The 12479-nt window shown below is 26.7% G+C and overlaps 1 protein-coding gene across 10 annotated transcripts in view; it reads left to right on the top strand.

Annotated features, from left to right (window-relative positions):
• Nucleotides 1-12479, top strand: part of LOC129606187 (lysine-specific demethylase lid) — a 28723-nt gene that overhangs the window by 11632 nt on the left and 4612 nt on the right. For 4 of the 10 annotated variants that reach the window (XM_055516346.1, XM_055516362.1, XM_055516370.1 and 1 more), the window contains 6 exons: nucleotides 268-705; nucleotides 2380-8878; nucleotides 8941-10165; nucleotides 10722-11010; nucleotides 11136-11241; nucleotides 11311-12054. In XM_055516346.1, the coding sequence (XP_055372321.1) occupies nucleotides 2524-8878; nucleotides 8941-10165; nucleotides 10722-11010; nucleotides 11136-11241; nucleotides 11311-12054 (8719 nt within the window). In that variant the 5' untranslated portion in view covers nucleotides 268-705; nucleotides 2380-2523. The remainder of the gene's footprint in view (nucleotides 1-267; nucleotides 706-2379; nucleotides 8879-8940; nucleotides 10166-10721; nucleotides 11011-11135; nucleotides 11242-11310; nucleotides 12055-12479) is intronic. The other 6 variants (XM_055516425.1, XM_055516416.1, XM_055516354.1 and 3 more) reach the window with 6 other exon arrangements.

Below are 12479 nucleotides of genomic sequence, written 5' to 3'. Positions count from 1 at the left end.
ACCCTAAAAGTTGATCAATTCGTGCCATAGTCGAAATAAACTTACATATAAAATTTCATCAAAATCGGTGCAGCCGAACTTGAGATACTAAGTTCTTTACTAGTTAATAGGCACTAGGTTTTTGCAATTTTTTCTCTAATCACTGGAATGCCCTTTTGTAATAAAATTACGCTTACGTCTTTAGTTCTTGGAATGAGCGATGTTATAAAGAAATTTTTCTTAAAAATACCTAATCTAATTTTTAATAACTTTTTTTCTCTTTTTCAGCTTTGCTATTTGATCATAAAGTTGAAGAAAGTATTAAATACAAAACAACATCAGAACAAAGAAAAATGAAAATTTGAAATGAAATAAACGTTTTTTTTAATTATTGAAAATATTATCAACACAAATAGGGAATAAAACGAAAATGTAAGATTTGATTTTAAAAAAATAATAATATAAATATTTCTTTATAATAAGAAATATAAAATTTATTTAAACAAAGTTACAAGATTAAAGAATGCATTAAAAAATTTATATAAAATTGATATCTATTTAAATATAAATAAGAAATAATAGATAAGAAATTTAAAATTGTACACATCTATATATATAACTTCATATTATTAATTGTATAAAACGTATTCGTACATTCATTTAAAAAAAGAATTACTTTTTAAAGTAAACGGTTGCAAACGTTTTTAAAACCCGAAACATTTAAATGTAAGTATTAAAATTATAATGTTTTTTTTTTTAATATGAATAACAAAATTTGTTTATTTTCAATTTTTTATATTTATTTATTTTTTATTTTTTGTTGTACATTAGCTTATATGTCATTTGTTCATATACATTTAAATAATTGAATTTAAAGTAAAGTAAATTAAAAACAATAAAAAGTTTATAAAATTTTTTGTAAAAAATGTATAAAACAATTTAATGAAAATTATATGAAGGTTGTATAAGTATTTTGCAATTAAAAAAAAAACTTTACATTACAAACTAAACATTTCCGTACGTAAATGCTGCTGTTAATTCGACTTGAATGCTTCTATCCTTGTAACAGATTTGAGGGTTTGTTGGGTACACTATTAACGTACACCATTAACCAATTGTAAGCCCGTATAAAACAACGTATTTTGATTTTAGCTTCTTCTGTACAATGGCAATCGAAAATTTACTGCTGTCCTAAGTTGATACTGAGATGTTTCTGCACAAATAATTTGAAAGCATATTGTTCTTCATTTTATATACAAATAAGAGTTTAGGAGTTAAATTTCAATTTTGTGAATTGAAATGTTCTTCTCATTTTCATCATCAAACACAAACGGTCCCCAGGTTGTCTCATTTTGTACAATTGGGTTATCAGTCTGCAGTGTTCAGTGAATAAACCAACCATCAGCCTGGCGTCCCCCTCTACACGCCAGCTTCTTTGAGACGGACAAGCAATAAAGAGCTTTGCCTGCCTCATACCCGACGAGCTATCCCAATACTCGTGTTGAAAGCGTCCTGTTATTGTTCTTACTTTATTTTTCTTACTTTCATATTGAAAGTTTTCAATTGATTTTGTAAAAATATTATTAAACAATTTCTCTTTCTTTTGCCGCCCTCTTTCATCAGTTGATTAGGTCTAAAACTTCGCTTTCTAGAAAACCTTCCAATTCTATCATATTAACATCAAGTCTTGGTAATCCTGTATAATTATTTTTTAGTTAAAAAATAGCCGATATTCTTAGATAACTTCAATTGTATAAAATCAAGCTCGTGAATTGAATTATGTATTAATATCGTATTCCTATAATTTTGAAGTCAGGCAGTTTATCATATTTCTATTTATATTTCCAGTCTAATCGTGTATCTCGCTTTTTTACTTACTTTTTGTTAACTTTCATCTTAGAATTCTCAAATAGGTAAATAAACGTCTCACTTTCAAAGTGATTAAATTTTGAAACAAATAAAACAAAGTGAATAAGTGAAACAATTGTTTTATACATTTTAGAAAAAAAAAACGAGATTCACAATACCGAATCATTCTTCTATTCATATACCGAATGATAGTTACTCACTTTTTCCTCACTTGCCGACTAAGATAGCGAGATAGACAGTTAGGTCCTTAATTTTTGATTGGATATGGTGATTTTGCTTCAAAGTAGTACTGCAAATAATTTTCAACCTTTATATTGATAATTTCAAAATGCTCGATTTTTTTTCTTTCGTAAAATTGCCTACAATATTTTTATTCAAAAAACTATTTTTTTTATTAATAAAAATATTGTAGGCAATATTTGTCATTTTAATCGGTTGGCAGTTAGTTTTACAATAGTGTAAAAAAAACAATTTTTGAAAAAAAAGCAATACTATAATTTTCTAATACAATAATGTTCTGTTTATTTTCAGATATATTAACTGAATTATTTGTAAAAAAAAAATATTTAACATATTTTCATTGACAATTTTGTAAAACAAACAAAAGGAAAAAGACCGAAAATAAAAGTTTTTATTTAATTTCATTGTTACAACTAAATATATAATATAATTTTTATGTTTATGAATAAAAATCGTTCATCACGAGCAGCAGCAGCAGCAGCAGCAGCAGTAATAGCATTAGTTAAGGGTGAGACACGTAGAAAAGAAAGAACACAAAAAGTAATTACAGAACAACTACAGCAACAAAAATTACAAAAACAACAAAAACAACAACAGCAGCAGCAAAAACAACAGCAACCCAGTAAAAAATATAAAACTATAAAGAAAAATTTAAAACCTACAAAATATAAAAGTCGCAGATTATTATTAAAAAAAAATCAAGAAAATAAAAATCATCTTCATCAAATTGAATCCATATCATCTTCGTCTTCATCATCAGAAGCAGTAGTATTTAAAAATTTATTAATAATTAAAGAAAAGAATAAATTAAATACTGAAAAAGAACAAGAAAATAAATTGTGTTTACAGCAACAAAAACAACAAGAAAAAATACAACAGCAGCGAACTAAACAACAGCAACAACAATACGATTTACAAATAAAATCACTGAAATTACAGCAGAATTTAAAGCAGGAAGACATCAAAAAATATAAAATTAATAAAAGAAATACAAAATTATTTAAATTAAAAAATTTACCCTCATCTTCAAGCACATCATCATTACTCTTACCACAATTACCACAACAAATATTATCCTCATCACACACATCATTGCTATCAGATTTAATTAAAAGTCATCAAAAGCCACAAAAACAACATAATAGATCAAAACAAATTAATAAAGGCAATAAATTAAAAATTAATGATATATCTGAAAAAAGTAACACTAAGTCAAATAAAATCAAAAATATTGCAAAAAGAAGGACTTCAAAATTAAACAAAACTAATAATAATAATAAAAATAGTAATAATAATAAGATTAATAATAATAATAAGAATAATAATAATAAAAATAATAATAAAAATAGTAATAATAATAAAAATAATAATACTAATAATAGTAAAAGCAATAAAGTAATTAAAACACCAAAAACAGCGATTAATAGAAAAACTGCTAAAACAAAAAAGTTAATAACAACACGTTCGAAAAAAATTAAATTATTGAATGATAATGGGTTTAATATCAAACATTCCTTATGTAATAATTATAATGAAAAAAACAAATCAATGATGCCACCTTCGCCAAACAAGATTTTAAATCAAAATTCTGTTGTTGCAGTAAACACAAATAACAATAGTAATACTAATAATACTGAAGTATTAGTAATATCATCACCAACATCAAGATCATCTGCAACAACATCAATAACTGTATTAACAACAGCCCCAGCTACAACAGAAACACTTATATCTGCAGTATCATCTTCCAGAGTAGCAGCAATTACAACACCAATAACAAATTCATTACAAGCATCATCATCACCATCATCAATAGTCAAACAGTCTTTGTTGCAGTCCTCATCTAACAAAAATATTTTGACAGGATCATTATCTTCCTTAACAGTGTCATCACCTATTTTACCAGTTGTTACAACAACAACAGCGGCAACTACAACATGTATATCAAATATTTCATCTCCAAGAAAATTGCAACACCAAAAACAAAATGTTGATAATGTTAATAGTTTAAATTTATCAAATAATTCGAACAATATTAATAGTAATTTAAATAATATAACATTTAAAACAAACACTTCATCATCATCCATAACAGTTCAAACGACGCCTTCAACAAATTCAACAATAAATAACCAACCAAACTTAAATTTTGGTAAAACAAATTTTTCACCAATACAAACATCACCTTTAAAGAATACAAATAATAGTAGCCAGGACTTAACAAATATATCAAATCCTAATAATAATAATAATAATATTAATAATAGAAATAATAGTAATATAAATAATAATAGTGGAATTAATGTTAACAATTCGACAACAAATGGTTCACAAAGACAAAATTATCCGCATAGTTCTTCAACATTTTCATTAAATAAAAATGAAGAATTTCATTTTATAAAACCACCTGAATGTCCAGTATTTAAGCCAAATGAAGATGAGTTTAAAAATCCACTTGCCTATATTGGTAAAATTCGTCCATTTGCTGAAAAATATGGCATTGCTAAAATTCAACCACCCAAATCATGGACACCGCCTTTTACGGTTGATGTTGATAAATTAAAATTTACACCAAGAGTACAACGTTTAAATGAATTGGAAGCAAAAACTCGCGTTAAATTAAATTTTTTAGATCAAATTGCAAAGTTTTGGGAATTACAAGGTTCATCACTGAAAATACCAATGGTGGAACGAAAAGCACTTGATTTATATAGTTTACATCGTATTGTGCAAGAAGAAGGTGGTATTGAACAAACAACTAAAGAACGTAAGTGGTCAAAAGTTGCGCAACGTATGGGTTATCCATCTGGTAAAAGCATAGGCGCAATATTAAAAGGACACTATGAAAGAATTTTACATCCGTTTGATACATTTACATCCGGAAAAGCAATTGATATAAAACTAGAGACTGAAATTGATGATCAAGATTATAAACCACATGGTATTGTTTCAAGACAACAAATAACGCCACCAAATGAAACAACAGCACGTCGTTCAAAGCGTTTCGCAAATGCAACCCAAGCAACATGTGGTTTAGGTAGTACGCAATCAAATAATAATAATAATAATAACAATAATAATAATAATAATAATAATAATAATAATAATAATAATAATAATAATAATAATAATAAAGGCAGTAGTAATAATAGTGATAATAATAAAAATAATAATAATAATATTTCAACAATACCAATTATTTGTAACATTTCATCTAATTATATTAACGATAAGTTAATAAATACACAAATTTCTAACAGTTCTAGTGACAGTAAATGTAAGAGTATCAATATTAATAATAATGATAATAATAACAATAGTAGTTCAATAATACCTAAGAGTTGTAATATTGCAAATAATGATAACAAAGATATGTTATTGAATATACAAAAATCTAATAGCACTAGTGATAATGCAAATAATAATAATAATAATAATAATAATAATAATAATAATAATAATAATAATAATAATAATAATAATAATAATAATAATAATAATAATGGCAATAATAATAATAATAATAATAATAATAATAATAATAGTAATAATAATAATAATAATAATAATAATAATGATAATAATAATAACAATAATAATAATATTAATAATGACAATAATAGTTGTAATAGTAATAATAATAATAATACTAATAATAATGACAATAATGACAACAATAATAATAATAATAACAATAATTACAATAATAACAATAATAATAATAATAATAATAATAATAATAATAATAATAATGATAATAATAATAATGATAATAATAATAATAATAATAATAATAATAATAATAATAATAATATTAATAATAATAATAATAATAATAATAATAATAATAATAATAATAATAATAATAATAATAATAATAATAATAATAATAATAATAATAATAATAATAATGATAATGATAATAATAATAATGATAATAATATTAATAACGATAATAATAATTATAACAGTAATAATAATAATAATAATAATAATAATAATAATAATAATAATAACAATAATAATATTAATAATAATAATAATGACAATAACACTATTAATAATGTTAATAACGATAATAACACTATTAATAATGTTAATAATAATAACAAAAACAGTAACAATATCAACAATAGTAATATTAATAATGAAGGTAGTGCTAATAACAGTCTTAATATCAACGATAGTGAAAATGGTAATAGTGCTAGTAATGATATTATAATTATAAATAATAATAGTAATAATAATAATAATAATAACAATAATAATAATAATAGTAATAATAATAATAATAATAATAATAATAATAATAATTATAATATACAAAGTAGTAACAATAGTAATAATAATAATAGTGATAATAATACCATAGAAAATAGTAACAGCAGTAATAATAAGAATAATAATAACGGAAATCGTAATAGTAACAGTAACATTAATAATTATGATACCAATATTAACAATAATAACAATGATAATGTTAATGTAAGCACTTCATCAACAATATCAATTAAGGATGAAATCAAAGATGAATATAATTCAATTGGATATGGTGAATATAAACGCATGCATTCATATGGTTTCGGTGGTAAAATGGCAACAGGTGGATGTGGTCGAGCAAATAGAAAATCAATGCACCATCAACTGTTACAATCATCAATAAATAGTGTAAATTTGAAAAGAAAACAGAAAAAGAATGATCCACTTGCGAAATATATATGCCATTTTTGTAATCGTGGTGATGTTGAAGAGAATATGTTATTGTGTGATGGATGTGATGATAGTTACCACACCTTTTGTTTAATGCCACCATTGAATGATATACCAAAAGGTGACTGGCGTTGTCCAAAATGTGTTGTCGAGGAAGTAAGTAAACCTCAAGAAGCGTTCGGGTTTGAACAAGCACAACGTGAATATACATTGCAACAATTTGGCGAAATGGCTGACCAATTTAAAGCTGATTATTTCAATATGGCAGTTCATTTAGTACCAATTGATTTAGTTGAACGTGAGTTTTGGCGTATTGTATCTTCAATTGATGAAGATGTTACTGTTGAATATGGTGCTGATTTACATTCAATGGATCATGGAAGTGGTTTTCCAACGAAATCTTCATTATATTTATTACCTGGCGATCAGGAATATGCTGAATCAAGTTGGAATTTGAATAATTTGCCTATACTAGAAGAATCAATATTGGGACACATTAACGCAGACATCAGTGGTATGAAAGTTCCGTGGATGTATGTGGGTATGTGTTTCGCAACATTCTGTTGGCATAATGAAGATCATTGGAGTTATTCAATTAATTATTTACATTGGGGTGAACCCAAAACGTGGTATGGTGTTCCTGGCTCAAAAGCAGAAGCATTTGAAGAGACAATGAAATCAGCAGCACCGGAACTATTTCATTCGCAACCTGATTTGTTACATCAATTAGTAACAATAATGAATCCAAATATATTAATGAAAAATAATGTACCAGTGTACAGAACAGATCAACATGCTGGTGAATTTGTAATAACATTTCCACGTGCATATCATGCTGGTTTTAATCAAGGTTATAATTTTGCTGAAGCCGTAAATTTCGCACCAGCTGATTGGATGAAAATGGGGCGCGAATGCATAAACCATTATTCAATGTTAAGAAGATTTTGCGTTTTTTCACATGACGAATTAGTTTGTAAAATGGCTTTGAATCCAGATAAACTAAATTTAGGTATTGCGACTGCTTGTTATTTGGATATGGCTGAAATGGTTGATACTGAAAAAAAATTAAGAAAATCATTACTTGAGTGGGGCGTAACAAAAGCTGAACGTGAAGCGTTTGAACTAATACCAGATGATGAACGTCAATGTGATTCATGTAAAACTACGTGTTTTTTATCGGCAGTAACTTGTTCCTGTACAAAATCCATAGTTTGTTTAAGGCATTATACCGAATTATGTAATTGTTTACCTGAAAAGCATACGCTACAATATCGTTATACATTAGATGAATTACCTTTAATGTTAAAAAAATTGAAAGTTAAAGCTGAAACATTTGAAAATTGGTTATCAAAGGTACGAGATGTTTTAGACCCTAATACACCGACAATAATAACATTAGAAGAATTACAACATTTAGCACAAGAAGCTGAAGAAAAAAAATTTCCATCATCAGTTATATTAGAAAGATTAAATTCTGCTGTATTAGAAGCTGAAAAATGTGTTACAGTTATACAACAATTGGATATTAATAAAATGCGTACAAGAACCCGTAATTCATCTGAATCAGCTAAATATAAATTAACAATGGATGAATTAGATCTATTTGTTCAAGAAATTGATAATTTATGTTGTATTATACAAGAAGGACAAAGTGTAAGAGAATTAAGATTGTTAGGAAAAGATTTTATTGAAGCTGCTAAACATATTTTATCAAAAAAATTAAATAAAATAAATGAAAATGATTTAGAACAATTAATAGAGGAAGGGTCTGTTCTTTGCATTGATTTACATGAAATGGAAAGGTTGAAATGTCGTTTGGAGCAATTGAAATGGTACAAAAAAGTTCGAGAATACCGTGACTCAAATGAAAAAATTTCATTAAATGATATACATAATTTTCTAAAAGAGGGGCTGAATATAGTGCCAGATGTTCTTATTGAAAAAGAACTAGTTCATTTACAAAAAGTCGTATTAGCGATTGAATATTGGGAAGAAGTTGCAAAAAAATGTTTTGAAAGCGGTACGCAACATGAATTGCCGGAAATCGAATTATTATTAGAAAGAGCACAAGATATTGAAGGTAAATACATTTTGATACAACTTTGTAATAAACTTTTGTTTTGATTTTTTGTTAATTTAAAGGTGAGCTCCCATCAGAACCAGCCCTGCGTGATGCTGTTAAAAAAGCAAAAGAATGGTTACATAATGTAGAAATTTTACAATCAAATGAAAATTATCCGTATTTCCATACACTAGAAAATGTTGTTAATCGTGGGAAAAATATACCATTTCATTTAGAAGAATTAAAGCGCATGGAAGAACATTTAGAGTCAGCTAAAAATTGGAAGGATAAAACAGCAAAAACATTTTTAAAAAAGCAAACTCAATTTCATTTAATGGATGTTTTATCACCAAGATCGGAGCCAGTTATGATTGGAAGCAGATTTAGGAAAAAATTGCCGGAAGATCAATTTACTGAAGATATGACTCCACAACAAATGGTCAATCAGTTTAAATCAGCTGAAGAAAAAGAAATGGTAGACATGCGTGAACTAAGAAAAATAAATTTGTCTAAAAACCCGTTAGATGATAAATATTGTATATGTAAACGAAAATTTAATGGTAATATGTTTAATTGTCAATTATGTAAAGATTGGTTTCATGAACAATGTGTACCACCACCAAAGAGTACTGTTAGATCTAGACCACAAAATTCCACACCGCCACCAAATAATAATAGTAATAATTTACAATTCACGCCACAATTGATAAATTATCGGGAGAAAGATCGCGAAGTAAAATACTTATGCCCATCTTGTATGCGGTCACGGAGGCCTCGTTTAGAAACAATATTACAATTATTAGTATCATTACAACGCTTACCAATTAGGTTACCGGAAGGTGAAGCATTACAATGTTTAACTGAAAGGGCAATGAATTGGCAAGATCGTGCTAGACAAGCATTTTCGTCAGAAAATGTTTCACAAGCGTTATCAACATTATCATTAATATCACAAAAAGTTGATGAAAATTGTAAAATTATATCGAACAATAAAAATGACGAAAATAATGTTATGAAAATTCAAAATAATAGTAATAATAAAAAGAAGTATATAAGTAGTAAGAAGTCTAATGTAAATAATAATGGCAATTCAAACAACACTAGTAACAATAATGAAAATTTAAGGAATAAAAGAAGGTATCAGTTAAAAGGTTCAATTGCTACTACAAAAAACTCAATTACTTCTGAAGATGATGATATGGATGAATCAAGTTCTGAAGAAGAATTTCGTCAACTAAAAATAAGTGAAAACATTATTTCAGCCATTGTTTCTCAGTCGAAAATTGATAACTCATCATCGCCAACGTAAGTTTTCAATTATATATGTGATAATATAAGTTACAATATAAAATTTTATGTGTACATACATAAAAATAGAAAAGGAATGTAATGTTCAATTTTTAACTAAACAAATAAATTTTCAACTAGATGTTTTATATTTTAGTATGTTTCAAAGTATTCCACACACAATAATACTTTATTTTTTTGTAATGATATAACGCAAGGTTTTTTGGTCTGCAACGTCAAATCCATAAAAAAATGCTTTAACTGAGCTGAAATTTGTACCTTAAACTTTTCTAAAGGTTCTAAGTATATGATCATTGAATTTTTTTTTCCATAATTTTCTAATTTTTTTCTTTGAGTTTTTAATCTATAGAAGTTTTTAATATCAATTGAGTAATTTGATATTAAAAGCTTCTATGGATAAAAACTGGAAGAGAAAAGGTTTGTTTGTCAAAACAAGTTAAAAATTTAATAAAGACAAAAATCCAACATTGCTTTCCTATGTTTATAGCGTTTTTAAGTATTTATCTGGTATTTATTTATATAAATATATATATATATATCCATATATTTTTAGAAAAATTGAGCACGCTTATTCTGTATTATCTCCCTTTAGTAGTATTAGTATGTCAAGTCCAACAACAACAATGCCAACAACTGAGCCTTGTAGTAGCCCTATATTAAAATCTGATGTGCCATTAATTAATTTGGATAAAATAACTCGAGAAAAATTAGAAGATTTAATGATGGAGGGCGATTTACTTGAAGTTTCACTTGATGAAACATTATACATATGGAAAATTTTAAATGCAGCTAAACCATCTATGTCTGATCTAGCACATATACATTATAAGTATAATTTAACGGTAAATATATTCTTAAAAATATGAAGAAAATTCTAAATTTTTAATTAATTTATTTTTCTTATACTGACTTTTATCCAACTGACTAATATTTAATTTTCGTTACTATTTTTATTTGTCAATTCAAGCAGCAGCTTTCTAACGATATTCTAGTCATAAATAATACAACTGGCAACAAAAAACGTCGTTCAGCTGATGAGTCCTCTAACGTACCAATGAAGAAATCAATTAATGGTATGATTCAGATTGTTTGTCTTATGCAATAGTTCAAGAATGTGGTTTATTTTCCTTCTTTTTTTGTAGTGAAAGGTAGTTCATTCCTTGGAACATTACAACCAACGTGTTTAAAATCTGAGCCAGTTACAAAATTAAAACGTGGTCGTAAGATTAAGAAATTGCCAAAAAATTCCTCTGTACCAAGTGAATCTAGAGAACAACAAATTTCAAGTGGTAATAATAGTCCTGATATTGATTCAACAATATTATCTGCATCATTAACTGGTATTACAACAACAAATAGTAATAACAATAATAATAATAGTAATAATAATAATAAAAATAATAATAATAATTATAATAATATTACAAGTAGTAATAATATTAATGTACAAACAATTATTAACAATTCTTCACCAATATTAAATAATAATAACACAACAACGATATCTACGATCAATATATTAGGTACAACGATAGCATCAACATGTAGTGCAAGTGCAACTTTAGCGACAGGGATAATAACAAGTACGTCAACAATAACAACACCAGGAACGACAAACACAACAGTTACAACAGCGACGGTGTCTCCAACAGCAGCAACAGCAGCGACTCAATCACCAAATCCATCTGGTAGCATTGCAAATTTAAGTGGTAAAAAAAGAAAACGTGCAACTGCTGGGAATGTAATAAGTAAAAAAGCTGCAGCAGCAGCGGCTGCAGCTGCCGCGCAAGCTCAGTTAGAAGAAATCGCAGCTGTAGCCACCACAGCAGCGTCCACATCTGATGATGATGAAGAGTGTAGTGCACCAAATTGTGCCAGGCCTTCAGGTTAGTAGAGCATAGTTCAAGTTCGGGGCATAAATGTTTCTTGTATGTGTTATAATATTTTAATGCACATCAAATAATTTTTTTGCCTAACATTAGAGCTCTCTACTTGACTTTTTTAAAGTCAATCTTAAGGTTCCCAAGTCATTGAATTAACTAAGCAATAATCAGCCTACTTTGGTTTATGTCAAATAATTAACTTAGAGAATTCATTTTGTCACATAAGGTGATTCAGTTCATAATTAACACAATACGTAAATATGGGTATATGTCCGGAAAGTTCACCCGAAAGTAAAAGAGGTTCAAACTTAAATGATGCCTTATTTTAAAGTTTCTTATAGCCGTTTCAAAAAAGTCATATCTTTCTAAGACCGGATAATGGCAGCTGGTAAAAACTTAACTTTGTTAAAATATGTGTTTCGGGAACC

Source organism: Condylostylus longicornis, unplaced genomic scaffold (assembly GCF_029603195.1).
Source record: "Condylostylus longicornis isolate FDR11 unplaced genomic scaffold, ASM2960319v2 ptg000003l, whole genome shotgun sequence".
NCBI lineage: Eukaryota > Metazoa > Arthropoda > Insecta > Diptera > Dolichopodidae > Condylostylus > Condylostylus longicornis.
Note: the sequence above shows the minus strand (reverse complement) of the source record. Positions and strands in the feature narration are given on the sequence as shown.